We start from the raw sequence: 25,262 nt of genomic DNA, 5'->3' as shown, positions 1-25,262 counted from the left end.
ATAATGTGATCCATATAGATAATGAATAACAGAGGGGATAATGTACATCCTTGTCTCACACCAGATTTAACATTAAACCATCTTCCTGTACTTCCTTCAATTCTAACTGCTGACTTACAACTCAAATAAAGACTAAGTATTGCTTGATATTATGCCCCATTGACACCATATAACTGCAGTGCTTTGAATAGCTTCTCTCTTGGTACCTTGTCATATGCCTTTTCCAAATCGACAAAACTTACAGATCTTTGTTATATTCCCATGCTTTCTCGACTATTTGTCGTAAAGTGAAGAGCTGATCCTGACAGCTTCTATTTGGCCTGAATCCAGCTTGTTCTTCACCAAGCTTTTCTACCACAATTCTTCTCAATTGTTTTTCAAGTATACTTGCATAGATCTTGCCAGGAACACTTAGTAGGGAAATACCTCTGTAATTCTCACATTCAGTTTTATTTCCCTTTTTATATATGGGTACTATGAGAGCTCTACACCAATCATCGGGAATTCGTCCCCTCCCCGTCCAGGCTTTCTGAACTATGCTGTGCAGCTAATGTAAGACTTTTACACCACCATACTTCAGCATTTCTGGTCTAATATCATCCACTCCTGCTGCCTTTCCACATTTCAATCCTTTGATGGCTTTTTCTACTTCAAGTATGGATATGTATTCCTGACTGCATGCCTGGTGAGTGTTTTTTACAACTGTGCTGTCATCACTGCTTGTTTCATTTAGCAGTTTTTCAATGTAATTACTCCATACTTCAAGGATATTTTTTCTTCCGTTTTCATGTCACCTTTATCATCTCTAACTCCTTTTACAGCACTCTTTCCTCCATTCCTAAGCTTCTTCAACAACCACCAGAATATTTTGCCACCTTCTTGATATTTATTTTCTATATTCTTGCCAAAGTCCTCCCATGACTTTTTGTTTAGCTAGTTTTACACGGTGTTTAGCATTCTTGCATTTGTCTCTGTATTCTCTAAGAGCACAAGCTGACTTATTTGCTAGGAACTTTTGATATGCTTTCTTCTTTTCCTTCACTGCCTCTTTAACTTCCTGTGTCCACCATGGAGTTCTGATTTTTCTATCCTTGAAGACAACTTCACCACATGCCTCTCTAGCTGAGTCAATCAGGGCTTTCTTCAAGGTTTGCCACTGAATCTCCAAGGTCTGATTCCTGTTCTCAAACTCTCATTTTTTCTTCAATAATCTTTGTGTATTTTAGTCTACAGTTCACATCTGAGAGCTGCTCAACTTTTATTTGCTTTAACACTTTCTTACATGTTATTCTTTTCAATATGAAATTCAATTTTATCCTGCTCAAGACTAAATAGTGATCACTTCCAATTTCAAATCCTCTGTACACTCTAGTATCCTGCACCAGGGAGAAAACATCACTATCAATAATAACATAGTCAATGAGACTTTTCTTATTCCTTGCCTCTTCTCTCCATGTGAATTTGTGCACATTTTTATGTTAGAACATGGTGTTAGTAATAACCAGTCCATGTCCTGAGCAGAAATCCAACAGATATTTGCCATTATTATTAGCTTTTCTCTTTTCTCCATATTTTCCCAAAATATTTTTATATGTCTCACAATCATTTCCTACTCCGCTATTTAGATCCCCAACAAGGACCAACAAAGATAATACCATTGTTGTCAATACATTTCTGGATCCTAGTTCTTGCCAGCTCCTAAAACATCTTAACCACAACATCTGACATATAGATAGACCTATAATTTGATGCTTGAGTTCTATCACCTCCCTTATAAAGCAGCACAATCTTGCCCTCCTTCCACTCCTTTGGAAGTTGACCCAGTGTAAAACTTGTATTAAAAAATATGTCAAGGCAGATGCCAACTCCCTGCCACATTTCTTTAAAATATGTGGTGGGTCCCTTGGCTTTATTAACATCAAGTTTGCTCAATTCCCCATATACCTCTTGCTCACTTACTGTCAGTCACCCCTCCTCATCAACCTCTCAAACTTTCCATGATGTCACATTCACAAGAATGAAAGACCTTTATGAACTGCTCATTAAGTATCTCCACTATATCTTTTACAAAAGTTGTTCTTATACCATTTCTCCAATGATTGGCATCCTTCCATAATCTTTCTTTTTTTTTTTTTTGCTGGCTACATATCGAACGAACTTCCTAGGATTCTTTTTGGTTTCATTAGCTAACTTCTGCTCATACTTCATTCTTGCTACCCTTGCCAACCAAGTTGCCTTCCTTGCCTGTTGTTTGTAATCCTCATGGAATTGATTATTACCACTTCTCTTATGCCGCCTCCATAATATCTTTTTCATCTGTATCACATGCTTAATCTTTTCATTTCACACCTGCCTTATTTAACCTCCTCTGACCCTTGGAATACATTTAGGACATGTCTTTTACTAGACAGTTCTTGAATATCTCCCAAGCTGCACTGATCTCCTTTCTAGGTAACTCTTCATTCCATACTATACTTGCATGCTGTCTCCTGAGCTCCTCATTATCATCAGCCTTGTAGTTCCACATATGCCCTTTTCTCATAGAGTCCTCTGGTGGCAACCACCCAGGTATTCACTTCATGGTCACTCTCAGCAACTGGTGGGTGATTTTGACATCTTATTTATAATTACATCCTCTGATGAGATGGTCAAATCCAGGACCCTCATTCCTCGTGTGCTCTGTTAGATACTCTCTGAGGTAAATGTTCCTCAGAAACCCGAGATACTAATTTTCTTTACTTCCATTTGCTGTCTCATCATCCCAGTCTACATTGCCATAATTAAAATCACCCATAATGATCACACTTTTCTTATTTGCTTGGCTAACTTGATTATACAATACATTTCATAGTCACTACCATCCACATTACCAGATCTATAACATCTAAGTATTGCATTCTTTTCACCTCTATCTCACACTGCACAGACTTTGAAACCACTGGCACTATTTCCCTCTTCCATCTCTACTTTGTATGGACATAACTCTTTCTCTATCATCAATAGCACTCCCATCCTCCCTTTTTACTCTTTGTTTCTTCACAAAAGACATAATATCCTTCCATCTACTCCTGTCAGGAAGTCATCCTCATCAAACCATGTCTCACTTATTCCAATGATTCTTGGGTGAACAGACTCAATTAATGCAACCATTTCATTTGCCTTGTTTCTTACACTTCTAGCATTTGTATATAAACATAGTGGCTCATTTCTGGATCTATAGCTAGTTCCACTGATACCACTTATTTTATGTGACAACTCAATATGCTTAACTTGGGCCATTTCTTTTTTCTCCTTATTCATCTTAAAACCTTCAAATCCAACTGTTTTCCCCTTGATCCCAGGTCATCCCCTTCCCTTTTTCATCTACACACACATTCACATCCTCTTTGAGCATCAATCTTTCTCATGCTGTGTTCTCCTGTCTACCCTGTTTCCCTGTCTTGCACACCTGTTCTCTCATTCTCTATACTCATGCTGCTCACTTCTTCATAACCACCTCTTCAATCTGTCCTGTCTTACTCTCCCATTGTTCCACATTGCTTCCCACTTGATCGGATTCATTCTCTGCACTCACTTCTCTACCTTCCAGCAGCAGTCTCTCCAAGTGACTCGCACCAAAACCATTCAAATGCAGTAAATCACTCTTATACATTTCACTTTGTCCTTTAAACTCATTCCACACATTAACAAACTGCACTCCTTTCTCCTCACACATTTCTGCTAACATATCATTCATAATCCTTGCTCTCCACCTCATCTCATCGCTGTCATACCTAGTCAACACACTTACTACCTTGTGTTCTTTATTCCCAGTCAAGTCATTTGTCCTTATGACAACTACCAACTTTTGCTCGCTTACTTCTCATATTCAATGCTTTATTCGCTCTACTCATTCTACCTCCAGGAAAACAAACCTCGTCCAGCACACCTCTAATAATTGAATTACCATATGATGCCACTCGTGGGTCTTTAGTTACCTCTTTTATACCAACATTATTTGTTTTCATCATTTTCACTTTTCCATACATATCTCAAATTTTCCTAACTTCATTCTGCATCCATTTCATCTCTTGCCTCATCTTAGCCAACTCAACTTTCAAATCCTGAATCACATTTTTTCTCTCATTCACTTTCTCAATTTTGTTGCCAGCCATACACGTTTGTTCACAGTCAATGCCGCTCTCCATCTTGCCTTTTAACTGCACTTTTTTTTTTTTAATTTTCCGCTACATTCATATTACTTTCATATTTCTTACCATCGAAATTTTTTTCCTTTTTTTTCCCCATTTTTTTTGCTGCTCTTTTACACTGTCCTTTTTTTTTATCAAGCGAACACTCATCCTCCTCACAGCATTCTCACTACTAACACTTTGTTATCAATACATTAGCACTCGAATGATCATTCAGCTCGCACTTTGAACATGTCCTCCTTCCATCCACCTTAAATATCCATAAATTATCTATATAATTGAACGAATACATATAGCACACTTCACATTCATGAAACGACTGAAATCAAAATTAAATTCCTGTATGGACAATCTGCTGCCATCTTACCTTCACCGGTTACTATACTAAACTCTAATTTTAACGGATCCGTAAAAAAAACTTTAACAAACACACACGCTAATAACACTGCAAGCACACAACTTTTACAGCAACTCTCATAAACACACTTGTTTACAATTATTCCAAAAAAATAAAAGTATTTGAAATAGGAGCCTTCTTTGCACACCACTACTTCTCTTGCAGCACTAGCGATCTCTGAAATTTGACAAAAATCCTAAGAAAACATAACCTTATAACCACTTACAGCCCACATAAGAATATGGCATCTCTTAATATGCTCCACCAAAGACTAGCCACATTTCCTAGACCATCCAGGTCCCTTGCAGTTGTCAACTGTCCTACTATGGCCAAACAGGCAGAACAGCCAATATCAGAATTTCAGAAATACATCAGACTACACCAATATAGCCACTCAGGACTTGCTGACCATGCTTTGAACACCCACCACAGGATATGCTGGAAGAAGGCTACTCTATTACACTGCAGTAAATACAAAAGGCTATTCCTCACATCTGCCTCAACCCTGAAAAACTTTCTTAACCTCAACAAATTTAGGTGTATGCGACTGTCCCAAATCTGGGAAGCATACATCTTAAGATCTTCAGCCCAATGGCCAAGACTACCCAACTCAGTACACTAGGAATTCCATTTAGGACTCTAGCTCCAACTTTAGTTGCCTTTCTTCAGCTTCATTTGTCCAGTGTTAGTGCATGTGTGAACATGTTGTTTTTTGTAATCCCTGATGTAACATTGCCGAAATAAAGGGAAGTATTCATTAAAGTTTTTTATAATTAATATTTTAGTATATGTTGTCATTTCCATTAAAATAAGTTTCTACTTTTCTAATGATTCTTTTGAAAAGGACTAAAATCCCTACATAAAACTGTTTTCTTAAAGAGTGGTATAAAGCAAGCTTCTAAATCGTGCACCATTTAGAAGCTTGCACCAATCTGAATAGACTGGCTTAATTTATCCTCTTTATATGGAAACTGTTCTTTGCACAGCCCTCCTTAGTTAATAACTTTTTATATATGTTAACAAAAAAAAAAAAGGAAGAAGAAGAAGAATTTTAGAGCGGTCTAAGTTGTTACTCCACTTCATTCAATTATGGCTGATACGTTATCATTGAGTCTTCATTGCATTACTTGTCTTGTTTAATTTTGAATTCATACTGAATCATGATACATTGGTAAAAGATTGTATATAATTAAAATTCTGATGTAAGCACTCTGTTATATGAATTTTTATTTAAATATCTATTTGTGTTCAAGTTCATTGAAATAATGAAATAATTTTATCTGCAGTTCTATTCCCAGTAGTGGGTTCTTTTATAGACAGTTTTCTGGAATTTACTAACCAAGGGGTAGGAGACTACAACAAATAGTCTTATACAGGGTCCCAAAATTCACGCAAGAAGTAATTTTGATAGAAAACACAGGTTTTTAATTAAAAATTGTAATTTCTTATTGATTCATAAAGTAAACAGTATAAGGTTATGCATGGAATAGCATATAGGGTAAATGGCCTCCCCAGCTTTGCTGGCACATACGCACTCTTTTGTCAAAATTTTCCATGACTGTTTTGCATAAATGTGGCTGAATTTCATTGATACAACGCTCAATTTCTTCCTTCAAGGCGTGGGGGTTGTGGGCTTGTTGGCATAAACCTTAGACTTCAAACCCCCCCCCCCCAAAAAAAAAAACTGCGTTAAGTCACATGATCTGGGCGGCCAATTCTGATCACCAAAACGGAAAATTGCACAACCAGGAAATGACTCATGCAGTAATTGAATTGTTTCTCAGGCTGTATGGCATGTGGCACTGTCTTGTTGAAACCACATGTCGTCCACATCCATATCTTGCAATTTAGGCACAAAAAAACTGGATTATCATGTCGTGATAGCGAGCACCATTAACTGTTATTGTCTTACTAGCCGCATGTTCGAAGAAGAATGGACCGATGATGCCTCCAGCCCAAAATCAACACCAAACAGTGACACGTTGTGGATGCATTTGTTTCTCAATAATCACTTGTGGATTTTCTGAACCCCAAATGCGACAATTTTGTCGATTAACGAAGCCATCAAGATGAAAATGAGCCTCATCGCTGAAGATGATTTTGTTCGAAAAATAAGCATCCACTTGTTGTTGTTCCCTAATCCATTCAACGAACTCTCTTCGCTGTGTGTATGTGTGGTCAGTAGGCTTCAGTTCTTGAGTCAATTGAACTTTGTAAGTATAAAGATGCAAATCTTGCGTAAGAATACGCTGTAGAGAGCTTCACGAAATGCCCGATTCAAGACCATGGTCCAAATTGATGTTCCTGGACTCTCAGCAACACTCACAAACTGCTTCGATGTTTTCTGTTGAACGACTGGTTGAAGGACGGCCAGAGTGTATAAGATCACTAATTGATCCAGTTTCCTTGAATTTTTTAATTAATCTTTTCACAGTTGATGAAGTTAAATCACTATTCTGGCCATATTTTGTACGAAAATTGCGAACTGCAGCTGCCAAACCTTCATTATTTTTAAAATATTGCTCAACAATGAAAATGCATTGTTCTTTCGTGTAGCGGTCCATTTTTAATAACCCTGAACTGTCAGCTGTCACGCTGTCTTTTTTTTTTTTCTCGTTGGCAACACTTTACCGCACAAAGGGTGCTAAATTTAAATCTTGCGTGAATTTCGGGACACCTGTATTTAATGACCTTAGGCACTGCTATCTTGTATGAAAACACAAGTTTTGGTTATGCTTTAAAATCAATGCTTAGCATATCTAATAATTAAAATGACAAAAATATTTTTGAAATGCTTTAAATCCTGAAGTGCTTTTTTTTCTTTATAATTTTAGGTTTCATTAAATGCATCAATCTAATAAAAGCCAAGGTACCAATACTTAAATTTACAGATAGACATAGGTGAGTATAAAAAACAAATGTAGAAAAGAGTAAGATTAAACTTTTAATTGTATCTGTCAATTATTTAATTCAGCTGACTCATGAAACCACTTGGCTTCATGAATCTTAAATTTTAAAGGAATTTTAGAATTAGATTCATACCCGAGAAGATGACTAAATACTCTGGAGTCACGATTCATGGGAGGTTCCACCACTAGCATATATGGCTCGACAAATCATCCTCAGTTACTTTTAACATCGATTTTCTAATAATTCATCTTCAGAAGCATAATGGCAATAAGTGATTTTGCATTCCTGTTAAACTAATAGAAACTGTTATTTTTATAACAGCAGCTCTCTTGGCAATTGAATCAAAAGCAGTCCAGTTGTAATCATATTTGCTACTTTCAGCTGTCTATATCACCAACTCTCAGATAAAATACAACAAAAACCTTTGAGTATATGGTCTTCAATATTCACAAAAATACCAAAATAAAAACTAACAGTGCTGCATTAATCTTTTACAATAGCAAACTTTCATAAGGTTGCTCACTATAGGACTAACACTTGCTCACTTGTAACAAATTACAGAAAAGTACAATTCTAAAAAAGATTAAATTTAACAAACTTCCTGATTTACCTCCAGTTCACTGCTGTGTAGATTGGTTCTATTTTCTAGTAAGTCCAGAACTGATAAACATACTTCTGTTTAGCATAGCTTGATCAATGTATAGCATTCTTAGCAGCTAAATACCATACAAAGATGATAGTTTTAAATTTTTTGATCTGTGAAGGTACAAATTAATTTATATTTAATGATGGATTATTTCAATTGAAACATGTTCCACATAAATAGGCATAGCTCCCCCATGTTAATTATGGACTAGTCCATAATTTTTTTTTCTCCTTTCCTATTAGAGGATATCTATTTTAGCTTTTTTGTGGTAATTTTCAGTTTTAGAGATAAACCAGTTAACAGTTCATAAACAGTGTTAAAGTTCTGAAAGGAAAGTGGTTTCACTCAGTACCTGTGATTTCCTTATTGTCCTCTAATCATTGGATGTTTTTTAATCATAAAATAAGAAATACAATTGAAAAATAAAAAAAAAATGCTTGTCTCAATCTATATTCATAGGGAACAGTATGTAAGCAGATAAATGTAAAAATTTTCCTTTTCTCAAGAATAAGATTCAAATTATAATAATTAAAACTTATTAGTTTTAATCTTTCATTTCAAATTTAATACTGAAATCTTTTGCAGAAAATCATTGAAGCATTTAAAATAAGGTAGTTGAATCTTGAAATAGTGACTGTCCCTTGAAACTGCCATTCACGAAGTACCACAATTCTGTAAAAAAAAGAATGACGACTATACTGTCAGTTTGATTTATTAAAGAATCTTATTCCTCTTTAAGTTGATCTGCTGAGAAATGCATACCTATGAGGTCGTCATCAAACTCCTGACATGTACTAAAGTGCTTTACAACATAATCTATGTCGGGAAGTCGCCGCTAGAGGGATTCGTAGTGTGTAGTGTTCGTGAAAGCTCCTGATAAGATAAACATTATTTTCAGTTATCGTTGATAAATTTAATTTAATATTGTGTAGTTTTGTTTGTTTCTGTTTGTGTGTTTTTGGTGTTTATAATTTATAATTTGATAAAATACGTTACTATTAAGTAATGGCTCCAGTACGAAGGAAAATGGTGGCCAGTAATGATGGTATGCCATCTTCTTTCAAGAACGGTAATGTAAAGGAGATAATTCAGTGTACTATCTGCAAAATGTATACTTTTCAGAGTGTGGTTAGATGATAATAAAGGAGTGAATGTGTGATGATAATAAAGGAGTGAATGTGTGATGAAAATGTAGGGAGAATGAGGAATTGAAGTGTATTCCGGATCGTGAGTGTGATATTTTTGTCAAATTTCAGAATGAAGAAAATAGGGATATGACAAGAAACGGTGAGGTTGTACCAGGGAATTGTGAGAGTGTGAATGTAGAAAGTGTGAATGATAGTATTAATGGTTTTACAGAGAATAAAAAAGATGAGATAGATGCAATGAGTGAGATCGCGTTGTTGAATGGTGTGATACAAAGGGCAAAACAGCAGCTAGAGCGTATGAGCAAAAGTCAACTGAATGAACCAGCCAATAATAAAAAGTATGACAGGAAAAATAGGTGTATGAACATGAACAAAATGAAGGATAGAGTGCTGTATGGAGACTCGTTAGTAGAGGATTTGACAAAATCGTACCAACCTGGTGTGACCATAAAGGAAGTAACTGAGTCTATTAGAGAGCAAAAGGAAAGGGTGAAAGAAATGATTGTTGTGGCAGGTATGAATGATTTGAAAGTAGATAAAATGGAAATGATAGAAGACCTGAATGAATTGTTTGAGGTAACAAAAGAAAAGAGTGAGAGAGTTAGAATGATTAGTCTTTTGCCACGGTATGACAGTGAAATGTTTAAAAGGAGGGCCATAATTGCAAATGACTTTATGCGTGGGTTATGTATGACGAGTTGGTGTGGAATTTGTGGATGTGTGGAGTGAGTTCGATGGTCAAAAGGATCTATATAAGATGGATGGCTTGCATTTGAATGGTTATGGTGTAAGGAGACTTGAGAAAGTGTTGCTGAATGTAGTGGATGTGCAAATTCAGGGAAACTAGATTTATTAAGGGGGGGGGAGAGTAGATATACAGTCCTTAGGGAGGCAGTTGAATGTATGAATGAATATAATATGCCCGAGCGAATAAGGACAACAAATCAGAGTGGGATAGTTAATATAAGGCATCAAGGTAGGGTTGGGGGTAATGGGGTCTTAAATTCATGTACACTAATGCTAGGAGTATTAGGAACAAGAAGGAAGAGTTTTTGGCCATGGTTGGCACTTCCAGACCACACGTTATTGGTATTAGTGAATCATGACTGACTGTAGATGATATAGCTAGTGGGTATTGAATGTGATGGGTATAGTGTGTTCAGGAATGACAGGGAGAATAAAATGGGGGGAGGAGTATTGTTGATGATAGCTGATGAGCTACAGCCAAGGAGAATAGAAGTTGAATTGCAGGACAGAGAAAAGAGCACATTTGAGGCCATTTGGTGTGAGATTGTGGCTAGCAGAACTAAATATACAATTGGGTGCTGCTATAAACCAGGTGATGGAAAAGATGGTGGTGGTGACAATATGCACAAGCAAATAGAAGAAATGAGTGGAAGGAAGGTAATTATTATGGGAGATTTCAACTATGGTCGCATTGATTGGAGTGAGGAGATGACACACGGGAGGAAGGAATTGGATTTTATGCGGTTATTAATGGATAACTATCTGCGACAGCATGTAATGGAAAATACTAGGGGTCAGAGTGCTTGACCTAGTAATTACATCTGAGGATTTGGCTGTAACAAATATGACCACATTGCCACCAATTGGTGAGAGTGGTCATAGGGTCTTGACTTTGGGAGGTGGCTAAAGGTGTGGAATTTTCAATTAAGACAGGGTACATATGGAATTATCGGGCTGGAAAGTATGACAAGCTTAGGAGTTTGATTGGTTCAGTGCCATGGCATGTACAACTGCAAGGAATAGAAGTTGATAGTGCATGGGAGGCAGTTAAGAAGTGTTTGCATGAAGCAATGGCTGACTGTATACCTACAGTCTGAATAATAAATCAAGTAGGGGTTAAATGGATGAATATCACCTTTCTCTTTAAATTCCCTCCATAGTTGTTTCTTTTTTTGCAGCTCAAGCTTAACGGCAGGCACATGAATGGTATAAAGCGCCGGCCAGAAGGGTAACGAGTGGTAAGAAAAGCAAAAAAAAGGATTACGAAAGAACATTGGCCATGCAGGTTAAAGAGTATCCTAAACAGTTTTTTAGATATGTAGCAAGTAAAAGGAAAAATGTACATGGCAGAATGATTTTAAAGAATGCCGATGGTAGGGAGGTAACTGAATTAGTTGATATAGTTGAGTTACTGAGTGAGCACTTTGCAAGTATATATCATCCAGGTGGTGACATTGCAGAAACGAATAAACCAGTAGATTATACGGAAATTGTGGTGAATGAAGTGGAGGTGAGTAGTCTATTGCATAACCTCAATGTCAATACATCCGTGGGATTAGATGGTATACCAGCTCGAGTCATACGAGAAGCAGCTAAAGAATTGTCAGTACCTTTGACCATTTTGTTTAATTTGATTCTTGGGACTGGGTTAGTCCCGAGGGGGTGGAAAGAGGGGAAAAAAGTTCCACTGCATAAAGGTGGTTCCAAGACTGCTGTTGTAAATTACCGACCAATTAGCATATCAGAAATCATTGTCAAGGCCTTAGAGAAATTAGTCAAGAAAAGAATACAGGATTGGATAGATGAAAATGGGATATTGTATGGGGGCACAACATGGTTTTGTGAAGGGTAGATCATGCCTCAGTAACTTGCTCACGTTTTATAACACAGTGACGGCTGAACTGGATAGGGGTAATGGGTTTACAGTGATACTAATGGACCTTGCCAAGGCCTTTGACATGATACCACATGGAACCATAATCAGTAAACTGGAGCAGATGGGGATAGATATAGGGTTGGTGAGATGGATAGGAGGGTAGTTGAAGGAGAGATACCAGAGAGTGGTTTATGCAGGAGTGGAGTCTAAAAGACGGCTTGTCACTAGTGGTGTGCCACAGGGCTCTGTTCTTGGACAACTGCTTTTCAATTTGTTCATCAATGATATTGGAAAGGATCTGAGAGGAAGTGTTCACTTGTTTGCTGATGATGCAAAGTTGGGTAGAGCAACTGTGCACAGGATATCAAAATTTTACAGGATGATTTGGATAGTTTGGAGGACTGGTCTAGGAAAAATGGATGTCAATTTAATGTGGCAAAGTGTAAGGTTATGCACTTTGGGGTGAAAAGAATAGCTGCAGTATATCGCATTGGTGGAACCGTACTCCAGGAGATTGATGAGGCCAGGGATTTTAGAGTGTTGGTGGATAGGGAATTGAAGTTTATGGGGCACATTGCAAAAGTGACTAAATCAGCTCATCAAATCACTTGGCTTCTGAAAAATACTTTAACATGCAGAGACAAACAAGTTGTTGTTCTTCTGTATCGAGCCTTGATAAGACCCCATCTGGACTACTGTGCCCAGTTATGGGCACCAGGGTTTCTTCGTGATGGGGAGGAAGTGGAGAGGATCCAGAGAAACGAGTGACCAAGATGATAGCAGGTCTGTGGAATGAACCTTATGAGAATAGGTTGAAGATTTGTGGGTTGCAGAGATTGGACGATAGGTGAAGGAGGGGTGATATGATTGAGACATTCAAATTACTGAAGGGTTTCTATAAGATTGATCCTGAAGATATTTTTGAAAATATGACTGGCGGTGGGAGAACTAGGGGCCATGCATGGAAGCTAGGCAAGAGTGTGGTTGACAAGGGGGTTAGAGCTAGGTTTTTTACTTCGAGAGTGGTGAATGAGTGGAATAAGCTTCCAGAGTCTGTTGTGAGTGCTACGACCGTGAATGAGTTCAAGGCAAGGTATAATAGATACTGTGTCAATGTCGAATAGTTGTTCTTGACATGATGTTAGGGCCTCCCTTGATGAGTCTGTCGACTCCTTGGAGTTGCTCGGAACAATAATAACAATAATAATGTACCCTCAAGGGGTGTACAGGATATGATGGTACTACATGAAAAATTTACTTTATTACTAACTTCCTATCTACAATTTTCCTTCAAACCAGTCTGTTACTTGTCAAGACTCCAACATTATCAGATCTTATATTTCTATCGTCTAAGGCACTTTGTACGTATCCATCCACCTATATCTTGGTCTTCCTCTGGGTCGTTTTCCTGCCAACCTGGCAGAGAACACTAGTTTTGCTAATCTTTCCTTGCCCATTCTGTTTAAGTGACCATACCACCTGAGATTAGCTCTGCTAACACATTCCTGAATGCTGACAACGTCAAGTTCTTTCCTAATATCCTCATTTTTAATATGTTATTGCCATTGATGCCATCTGTTCACGTCTCTAATCTTTCTCAGGACTTTCATATCTGTGGTTTCTAGTCTTTGGTCAAGAGCTGGTCATCTGACCCAGCTCTAAGATCCATAAGTTAAAACTGGTTTGAACACTGTCTTGTATACAGCTAATTTAGTGTTCCGACTAATTTCTCTCTTATTCCATATGAATTTATTCAATTGACTGCCTACCATACCAGCTTTGTTGATTCTGCTGTCTATTTCCATATTTAATTTACCATCTTCAGTAAAAATCGTGCCTAAGTAGCTGAAATGTTTTACTTGTTCCACAGGTTTCCCATTCACAACACAGTTGACATAGACATGAACTGTGTCACATCTGAGAGCAGCTCTCAGATGTGACACAGTTCACATCTGAGAGCTGCTCAACTTTTATTCGCTTTAAAACTTTCTTACATGTTATTCTTTTCAATATGAAATTCAATTTTATCCTGCTCAAGACTAAATAGTGATCGCTTCCAATTTCAAATCCTCTGTGCACTCTGGTGTCCTGCACCAGGGAGAAAACATCACTATCAACAATAACATAGTCAATGAGACTTTTCTTATTCCTTGCCTCTTCTCTCCATGTGAATTTGTGTACATTTTTATGTTGGAACATGGTGTTAGTAATAACCAGTCCATGTCCTGAGCAGAAATCGAACAAGTATTTGCTATTATTATTAGCTGTGCTCTTTTCTCCAAATTTTCCCAAAATATTTTTGTATATCTAACATTCATTTCCTACTATGCTATTTAGATCCCCAACAAGGACCAACTTTTCCTTTTTCATTGTGTCAGTTGCTTTTTCTAAAGCCTCAAATTCCTCCACTTCTACCTTAGTAGAACCTTCTGTGGGACCATAGGCACAAATAAGTCTCATTGTCCAGTTCCCCATTCTCATATTTGCCCACATCACTCTACTTGAGACTGCCTGCCATTCAAGAAGATTAGCCTCGTATTTTGTGTTGAATACTATGCCTGTTCCTTCTTTCCTTGATTGTCATTTCCTGAATATAACATTTTGTATTTATTGCTCAGAAAGATCTCACCAGTTTTGGTCTTTTTTGTTTCAGTCATCCCTATTATGTCGATCTGGTACTTATCTAATTCTTCAGCTAGCTCCATTGCTGTGCAATTCTGGCTTCTTGTTAATAGTACCGATCTTTAACTCTGGGGATGTTGATTTGGGGTGTATTTTAGGATTTGTTCCAGTAGCTAACTTTTCTATGTTTACTCTGGTTCCTTGGCGAAAACAACGGGGGCCTTGTTTAACTGGGCGACACCCCAGCCGGCATGAAATTTTGTCATGTTGTACCATCATTTTCTATATTGGTTTAAGCTGATAAGAATACAATTTGGTCGGCTAAATCCCAAATTGCCAGCCCATCCTCATTCGTTCAGTATTTTGGTAGATACCCAACAGGGTGCACCACAAGAAGGTGAGGATTGGACATTAGGTCAGAAGCCCTGGTCGGTTCTCCGCATTCCTTTAAAGGCTATGTGGAGGTCTCCTATGAAGAGGTCTCTCCTATATATTTGAAATGTGAAGATGACTAAATACTCTGGAGTCACAACTCATAGGAGGCCCCACCACTATCATATATGACTCATCAAACCATGTCTTGCTCATTCTCTGTTTCTGCACTCACTACATTCACTTAGTGCAAAAAAAACTCCTCATTCCTCAATACCCATTCTTATACAACTTTCAGGAATGAATTCTTGCTCTCTCTCTGTGTTGTTTGTTTGTTTGTCTGTGTAAAAAATCCTCTTACATTATATTGGAAACAATAAAATTAAAAACAGTAAATGAAATAAACAGGATTTATGAGAAACAGACAAACGAGATCATCTTCATTAATAGAATCATGCTAGAAAAACTTGAAAATGCGGAAAGATGAAGTATTTGATAGTATTCACCTTAAGAAATTAATAGAAACTCTAATAAAGAGAGAATAGACAGGAATGATATGATATGATATGATATGATACTGATGTATGTATATATATTGGAACCAAACTGCAAACAAAAGTCACTGAACTTTCAATTGCAAAAGATTGCTAGGCAGGGATGTCTTCTTTTTCCTCTTCTCTTCAGTCTCTATAGTGAAGATATTTTTGAAAGTTTTTTGAATAACTGGATGTAATATAAAAAGGAAGCAACTTAAATCTTTAATTAGGTGATACTGTACTGATTACTGAGAAGAGAGAGGGAGGCATGCGAAAGCAAATAGAAGGGAAAAAATATGATCTTGTATTAAATTCCAAAAAATATGATGCAGAGAAAAGTAAATCCACAAATTAAAAATCAAAGTAGAAAATCAGATTTCAGAACAAGTCACCTTTACGTTTAGTTAGGACATTTAATTACAGAGGAAGAAATATGCAAAAGAGATTAGAAGAAATGGATTGCAAAATCAACCTTTAACAGAATGGATATATTAACATAATAAAAATTATAATAAGGTAGTGCAACACCAGGCAACTCGTTGCAAATGTGGAGAAACGAGTTGCCTGGTGTTGCACTACCTTACCCCAGTCCTGAAGATACTTTCATGCACAAACTTTGTTTGCTCACACTTAAATAAAGGATTAAACTAAACTTATTATAGTCTAACCAAGTGAAAAATAAACTCTCAACAGGCAAATGAAAGAAAAGAGAACAGACAGCAACACCATAATAGCTAACTTTCTGGATAGATATAACACTTGCAGGACAATATTCCCTTACCAACTTTTGTCTCAATCATTATTATTACGTGCAACTGCAAGAAATCCTTAGATTCATCGAGGGAGGTCCTAAACATCATGTCAAGAACTATCCAACATTTGTGCAGTATCTGTCATACTTTGCTTTGAACTCATTCACAGTCATGGCACCCACAACAGACTCTGGCAACCTATTCTACTCATTCGCTACTCTCTAAGCAAAAAACTTAGTTCTAACACCCTTTGAATAATAATTGGCAGTGATTCATAAATTTTAGGATTTCGTTATTTATTTTTGATAACAGTGCGAGTGATTTTTGGTGTGAATTCTATCAGATTTATTAGTCTAAATTGCCATTTTAAATATCACACAATAGTGGTCACGAGGTCAACCATGCAGTTGTCGGCCAGTGTTACTAGACAAATGCTGTGAAAATTGAGTAGTATTGGCGACATACTTTTCTAAACTGATTCGATGCCGTGAGTGCAATATGTATTCATGGCAGAGTGTGAGAGAGAGGGAGAGAACAAATGAGAGACAAGAGAAAGTATGGATTTGTTGGAAGTGTGATATATTGTTGGAACACGACACACAGAATGTGAAACTCTCTGAAAAGATAGGTGGTGTACATGAAGGAAATGAAATGAAAGATAGAGAAACTGACTGAGTGCAAGAATGTAGAAGTGAAACTTATGGAAAAAGTTACGAAAACCGAAATGAAACGAAAGCAGGAGAAACTGAGGGAGTGAAAGAATGCAGGGATGTAGAAGTGAAAGTTACGTGAAGTAAAGTGCGGCCGAATGAGAGGTAGTGAGAATAGAGAGTGAAATTGTCGGAATGCAAGATTTAATGAAACAGTTATTGGAAAAGAAAAAATAAAATGTTGAGTGATGTTAGACATCTAGTGGAAATTAATGAAAGTGTGCAAAAGAACAGAATGAAAGAAAAAAAAGAGTAAAATAAGTAACGAGTGATTCCAGGATAGCAGTATACGGAGACTACATAATTGGAGGGCTAGTTACTGACAGAGTCTATAAGGTCTGCTATCTGGTTGGGAGAATGAGTACGTTAATTAAGGCGTTGGACATGAGGAAGAAACGAGCAAGAGAGTTAGTTGTGATTGCAGGGACAAATGATCTAACTAGACAGAAGGATGTTAGGACGAATATCCGGAAACTCTTGAGAAGAGTGAAAGATAAGTGTGTAGTAGGAAAGGTTGTCAGTGTGTTACCCAGGTATGATGATGATGAGTTGCGATGGAGAGCCAAAATCATGAATAGTATACTAGCAGAGCTGTGTGAGGAGAAGGGAGTGGAGTTTGTGGATGTATGGCATGTGTTTGAGAGAAGAATGAAATTATACAGGCATGATGGGTTGCATTTAAATGGCTTTGGAGTGAGTGTGCTGGAGAAAGTGTTGCTAGATGAAAGTATAGTGTGTGGAAGTACAGTGTGTGATGTGTGCCAGAGATCAGAAGAAAGAGATAAAGGGAAAAATCGAGTGGTACTGAAGAGAGAAGTGCTTGGCATTGGAAACAATAGTAGTGTGAGATAGGAAGAGAGAAAACGGGAATACAAAGAGGAACAGGCAAACGGGGGGGTGGGAACCTTGGGTGGACAGGGAGACATGGCATAGAGAGAGAGAGAGAGAGTGAATGTTGAAAGTGGCAGTGAATGTGTGTATGAAGATGGAGTATATTGCATGTGGGTGGAGAAATTGAGACTGAGCAGTATATGCTGTAAGCAGTGATAAAGATGATTGGAAAGGTGTAGTGGGGAAATCACAATCAACATATGGCTTGGATAGGACTGGCTATAGACCTAAAAATGAACTGTTGTGTTTCTTTACAAATGCCAGACGTATCAAAAACAAAGGGAATGAAATGGTTTCAGTGATTGAGTTTATTTGCTCCCAAGTCATTGGAATAAGTGAAGCACGGTTGAATGAATATGATATTGTAACTAGAATAAAAATAGAAGGGTGCAGTATTTCTCGCGAGGATAGAAAGGGCAGGAAGAGAGGGGGGGCTGCTGCTGATGATAGCAGGGGAATTAAGTCTCCATAAGGTAGACATGAAAGGGGAAAGATCTATGCAAGTATACTTGAGAAACTGTTGAGAAGAATTGTGGAAGAAAAGCTTGGTGAAGAACAAGCTGGATTCAGGCCAAAAGAGGCTGTCAGGATCAGATCTTCACTTTACGACAAATAGTCAAGAAAGCATGGGAATATAACAAAGATCTGTATTTAAGTTTCATCGATTTGGAAAAGGCATATCACAAGGTACCAAGAGAGAAGCTATTCAGTACGCTACAGTTATATGGTGTCAATGGGGCATTATATCAAGCAATACTTAGTCTTTATTTGAGTTGTAAGTCAGCAGTTAGAATTGAAGTAAGTACAGGAAGATGGTTTAATGTTAAATCTGGTGTGAGACAAGGATGTACATTATCCCCTCTGTTATTCATTATCTATGTAGATCACATTATGAAAGAAAGTGGTATTAAACATGATATCAAAATTGGAGATGTTAATTTCAGCATCTTTGCTTTATGCAGATGATGTTATACTTCTAAATAAATCTGCTACAAGTCTGCAAGATTCTCTGACTAAATTGAATAGCTGTTGTAATAGATATGGTATGAAGGTCAGCAATAAAAAGACATAGACAATGAAAATAGGCAGAATCATTGAAAATGTCAACTGTGTTGTGAATGGAGAACCTGTGGAACAAGTAAAACATTTCAGCTACTTAGGCACGATTTTTAGTGAAGATGGTAAATTGAATATAGAAATAGACAACAGAATCAACAAAAGCTGGGAAGTCAATTGAATAAATTCATATGGAATAAGAGAGAAATTAGTCTGAACACTGAATTAGCTGTATACAAGACAGTGTTCAAACCAGTTTTAACTTATGGATCTGAGAGCTGGGTCAGAAGTAAAACACTTGACCAAAGACTAGAGACCGCAGATGTGAGAGTCCTGAGAAAGATTAGAGGCGTGAACAGATGGCATCGATGGCAATATCATATTAAAAACGAGGATATTAGAAAAGAACTTGACATTGTCAGCATCCAGGAATGTGTTAGCAGAGCGAATCTCAGGTGGTATGGTCACTTAAATAGAATGGGCGAGGAAAGATTAGCAAAAGAAGTGTTCTCTGCCAGGTTGGCAGCAAAACAACCCAGAGGAAGACCAAGATATAGGTGGATTGATACGGTACAAAGTGCCTTAGACGATAGAAATATAAGATCTGATAATGTTGGAGTCTTGACAAGTAACAGACTGATTTGGAGGAAAATTGTAGATAGGAAGTTAGTAATGATATAATTTTTTCATGTAGTACTATCATATCCTGTACACCCCTTGTGGGTACATGGCAGGAATTTGATGATGATGAAAGGGGGAAATAGTGGCAATGGTTATGAGGCAGTGTGGTATAACATGGAAGTTGAGAGAAAGACGTATTTAGTTGGATGTTGCTATAGGCCTGGGAACGTTGAAGGTGGTGATGAAGAAATGTATAAACAACTTGGATTAGTGAACAAGGGAAGGGTAATTATTATTGTTATTAAGAGAGACCTCCAGAGAGTCAGACTCATCAAGGGAGGCCACATACTTCACACACCAGCTATACTTATTCTTGAATTCATTCACACTGCTTGCACTCACAGCATCCAACGGCAATCCATTCCAATCACTCGCCACCCTCTTATTATTATGGGTGATTTTAATTATGATCGTATAGATTAGAATGAAGAGATAGCATTTGGGAATAAGGAAAATGAATTTCTCAAGTTCTTGAGAGATAACTATCTCAGGCAGCACATAAAGAAGGGCACGTGAGGATCAAGAGTTCTTGATCTCATCAAGATCTAGATCTCATCACTTCTAACAATTCATCCAAGGATGTAATTGTTAGAAGTGTTTCACATATTCCTCCCTTAAATCCTTTTATAAGCATTTAAAAGAGCCATATCTAAATTACTGAGCAAATCTAGAGCAAAACTATTAAGGAATCTAGCTCAGATTTCTTAATAGCAACCAACAGAGATTGTGACATGTCTATGGAATGCTCCGCAGATATATTGAAGGTCTGGATTACAAAGTCTAGTTAACAGGAGAAAAAGAGAGAATATAATAGAAACATAAGTTTCTATTATATCCCTTCACATTTTCCTCCAGTTGGTGAAAGTGATCATGAAGTAATCACCAGTGTTGTGGCTAGTCATATGCAGACTTTTGTGAGGAAAGGATATATGTGGAATTATAAGGCTGGTGATTATGACAAGCTTAGGAGACAACTTCAAACTATAACATGGAATAAGGAGTTGAGCGGTAAGGAAATAAATGCTGCATGGGAACTTACAAAGAAATACATAACAGCATCAATGTACACTTATATCCCAAAGGCTGAATAAGGTAGGTTTAAAATGGATGAATGTGGAGCTTAAGCATGAAATCTAGAAAAAGAAAGTACTTTGGAGGAAGTGCAAGATGAATAATGGTAATTAGTCACATGAAGAATATAAAGAACAAGCCAGGAGAGTGACTCAGTTAGTAAAGAAAAAAGTAGAATATGAGCAGAAATTGGCAAATCAATCTAAGAAAAACCCTAGAGAGTTTTTTTGGATATGTGGCAAGTAGAAGGAAGAATGATCATGGAAAGATGAAGTGAAAGGATGAAAATGGTAGAATGGTAACTGCTGCAGAAGACATTGTTGAGGTATTCAGTGATCAATTTATGAGGGCATTTCATCCTGATCAGGGTGGAATCATGAAGAACTTAAGTGTAGAGGACATAGTAGAGGATGGCTTAATTGTGAGTAAGCAGGAGGTATTTGAGGAAATAAATAAACTTAATGTCAATAAGGTGATAGGATTTGATGGCATATCACCACTCATCTTAAGGGAATGTTCCAGGGAATTGGCTGTAGCTTTGGCATGCCTGTTTAATAAGAGCTTTGCAACAGCACAGGTTTCAAGGGAGTGGAAGGAGGGTAAAATTGGTAAAGGTGGTGATAAGGCTGTAACTTCAAATTATAGGCCGGTCTGTGTATCTGGAGTTGTGGTGAAGGTCCTGGAGAGATTGGTGAGAAGTAGGATACAGAAATGGGTTGATAACAGCAGTATTATCTGTGGTTATCAGCAGTTTATTAAGGGGAGATCGTATTTCACTAACTTATGTACTATAACAAGATGACAAATACGTTGGACAGGAGAGATGCATATACAGTGGTGTACTTAGATTTTGCAAAGGCTTTTGATAGACTGCCACATGACAAGCTCTTAAACAAATTGAAACAGATGGGATTAGATAACAGACTTCTGTGTTGGAATCAGTGACCAGCTGTCAGATAGCTATCAGTTTTGGGGCCATTGTTGTTCAATTTGTATGTTAATGATGTTGGGTTGGGTTTAACTAGTGATATCCAGCTGCTTGCAGATGATGCAAAACTGGGGAGAGCAATGCATAGTCAAGTGGATGTTAATGCCTTACAAGAGGACTTGAATAAATTGCATGAATGGAAAGGTAAGTGGAACAGTCAATTCAATGTTGACAAGTGTAAGATTTTGAAATTTGGTAAGCAACGATAGGATGCAAAGTATATGCTTGGTGGGGAAACTTTAATGGAAGTAGAGGAGATGAGAGATCTAGTAGTGATGGTGGACAAGAACCTGAAATTCAGGGGCCACATTGCACATCTTGTGAAGACATCACATCGGATAATGGCAATGATGCGGACAATCCTGACATGCAGAAATAGAGAGGTTATGATTCTATTGTATATAAATCCCTGATCAGGCCTCATATGGATTATTGTGCATAGATTTGGTCACTTGGTTTACTTGGTGATGAGGATATGTTGGAAAGGATCCAGAGAAGATTCACAAAGGTAGTCAGTAGTCTTTGGAATGCAGAGTAGGAGGAAGGGGGGGGGGTATTATTGAGACATATAAGCTGGTCAGTGGTTGTTATCGGGTAGACATGGAAGAGATTTTTCATGAATGGACGAGGGGATTAGAACAAGTGGCCATTGCTGGAAACAGTATAAGGAGGGTGTGAACAGAGGAGTGAAGAGCAGATTCTTTGCGTAGAGGGTGGTTGGTGAGTGGAATGCATTGCCTGAGTGTGTTGTGGATGTAGACACATTGAATCAATTTAAGACTCGGTTGGATGAGTATTGTATACAACAGTGTGTACCTCCCGAGGCCCAATGTTAATAATAATTAATCTTGTAAAAACCCTTCACTAATTTGTATGTCTCAATCATATCACCCTTTTCCATCTATGAACTACTTTCTGCAATCCACATATCTTCAACATGTTCTCATAAGGTTCATTCCATAGACCTGCTACCATCTTTGTCACTCACCTCTGAATCCTCCCCACCTCCTCATCACCAAGAAACCCTGGTACCCAGATCTGTGTATAGTAGTCAAGATGGGGCTTTATCAAAGCTCAATAAAGAGGAACAATAACCTGCTTGTCTCTGTTCGTCAAAATATTCTTCAGTAACCAAGTGATCTGATGAGCTGCCTAAACTTTAATTCCCTATCCACTAACACTCCCGAGTCTCTGGCTTCATCAATTTCCTGAAGTACAGTTCCGCCAATGTAGTGTATGGCTGGTAATCTTTTCACCCCAAAATGCATAACCTTACACTTTGCCACATTAAACTAACATCCATTTTCCTTTGTCCAGTCTGCTTTCAAAATTTTGATATGTATGCTTTACCCAACTTTGCATCATCAGCAAACAACTAAACAGTTTCCCCTCGGATCCTTTTCTATATCATTAATGAACAAATTAAACAGTAGGTCCAAGATCTTATCCTCTTGCCTCTTCCATCCTTCTCCACGAGGTTCTGTAAATCGCATTTTCTCAATCTCTTCATACCTGACATTCATTGGAATGTCAGGTGTGAAGATATTAAATAACTTAATAACTTGAAATTTAATATCTTGAGTTTAATATCTCGTAAGTTTAATAACTTTCAAGATATTAAACTCCTTTAATATCTTGAAAGTTATTATCATGTTCCCCCTTTTCTGCCTATCAACTAAAAATTGTGACCCACAAACCTTCAACCTCTCCTCTCCTCATAGGGAGTATTTCACAGACCTGTCACCATCTTGGTCACTCGTCTCCAAATCTTTTCAACCACCACCTGGTCCCCCAAGAAACCAAGTTGATCAGTAGACACGACTTGAGCAGTAGTCAAGATGTGGCTGAATCAGAGCCTTATAAAGAAAGATAACAACTTCCCTACCTTTATTTGGTAGTATGTTTTTTCAACATCCAAGTAATCCTTTGAGCTATTTTACCAACTTTTGCAATATGTCCTCTGAACTTCAACTTTTCATCCACCATTATCCCCAAGTCCCTAGCCTCGTCAATTTCCTGCAGTCTGATACACCATATGCAACCTTTTCAACCTGAAGTGCATAACCTTACATTTAGCAACATTAAATTGACAATCATTATCCTTTGCCAACAATGCCAATTCATTTAAATCATACTACAGGATATTTACATCACCTTTATCAACTATTACTCTCCTCAGTTTTGCATCATCAGCAAAAAACAACTGAATAACCTCCTCTTAAATCTTTCCCTATGTCATTGATATACAAATTATAGACTAGTGACTAGTATCCAATTTGGAGGTGACTGTGACTCCACTAGTCAGTCATTCTCCTAGACTCTACTCCACCTTTATGTTGCTCTCTGGTGTCTGTCTGTCTGTCAAACCCCCCCCCCCCCATCCATGCTACTAGCTTCCTATCCATTCCCATCCTCTCCAGTTTTTGTAATAGTTTTCCATGTGATATTCTGTCAAATGCCTTAGCAAAGTTGAATAGTATCATGGTGTAGCCATTGTCTTTATCCAATTCTGCTGTCAATTTATTATAAAATGTGAATAAGTAAGAGCCTGTGTAGCTCAATGAAAGTGGCATTTGCCTACCATGGTGCTTGGCTGCATGAAGGAAGACTTAGTTTCAAATCTAGTCAGTGACCAGAGGAAATTTTTCTAAGCTTTTTTCAACCGGTTCCCGAGTTAGTCGATCTCTGGCATGGGCAAGCGAATTTTTTCTCCTGGAAAGTAGAGTTTTTCATCTCATAAACGCATGAAAATCGACCATAGAACCCATGCTATTTCAGACATTAAATATGTTGTTTTAGGGTTAGGGATCACAAGATGGTGGCACTTGTTGAGCCGTCTCTTCACTGCATGCTGCTTAATTAGTGATAGCCTGGGGCCAGCTATCTCTGACTAGGTACCAGACTGAGGTTGAACTGCCCACTCAGTCTCCAAAAGTTAGATAGGGCTAAAATGGCCTCGCCTACTCCCTATATGGGAATAAAAATGAGTTAGTTTTTTTGTGAATAAGTTACTAAGACAGAACCTACTCTTTACAAAGCTATGCTGCCCACTGCAGAGTATCGCATCCCTCTCCACCCACTGTTGTATTTTACCTTTCACCAACTTTACCAATACTTTAACAACCACTCCTGATACATTAATTGGTCTGTAGTTTGCTACCTCTGTCTTGGAGCCACCTTTATGCAATGGTACTATCTTATCCCTCTTTCCACTCCCTTGGAACCCTGCCAGAGCTGAGACTTAGATTGAACAACTTCGTCAAAGGCAATACCAATACTCATACACATTTGAGTAGTACACATGCTGATTCCATCCAGTCCCACTGCTGTGCTCACATTCTTATTTAATATGCTAAACACCTCCTATTCATCTACCTCAATGTTGATATGCATCATCATATGCTGATATGTAACATCAGCAACTATAAAATCACCTGGATGATATACCTTTTGCAAAAGGATCACCAAGCAACTCAGCTATTTCGCATTGTTTATGGTACTATCTTAAGTTGTAATGACTATGGTTGTAAAGTCATATAACCATAGTCATTTTTCCTCTTACCTGCTACATAAAGAAAAAAACTCTTGGGTTTACTTTGGCAAATTCTCACTCATAGTCTGATTTGGCCTTCCTTACCATACTAGTAACCCTTCTTGCTTGCACTTTAT

The 25,262-nt window shown here is 37.7% G+C and overlaps 1 protein-coding gene across 4 annotated transcripts in view; it reads left to right on the top strand.

The window, feature by feature from the left end:
* Positions 1-25,262, top strand: part of LOC150098114 (poly(A) RNA polymerase gld-2 homolog A-like) — a 315,041-nt gene that overhangs the window by 225,446 nt on the left and 64,333 nt on the right. For all 4 annotated transcript variants that reach the window (XM_090406209.1, XM_090406210.1, XM_090406207.1 and 1 more), the window contains one exon: positions 7,422-7,488. In XM_090406209.1, coding sequence (XP_090262335.1) covers positions 7,422-7,488 — 67 coding nt within the window. The remainder of the gene's footprint in view (positions 1-7,421; positions 7,489-25,262) is intronic.

This window comes from Typopeltis vanoorti, chromosome 16 (assembly GCF_054136105.1).
Source record: "Typopeltis vanoorti isolate ZY-2024b chromosome 16, IOZ_Tvanoo_1.0, whole genome shotgun sequence".
Lineage (NCBI taxonomy): Eukaryota > Metazoa > Arthropoda > Arachnida > Uropygi > Thelyphonidae > Typopeltis > Typopeltis vanoorti.
This window is presented reverse-complemented; position numbering and strand designations above follow the sequence as displayed.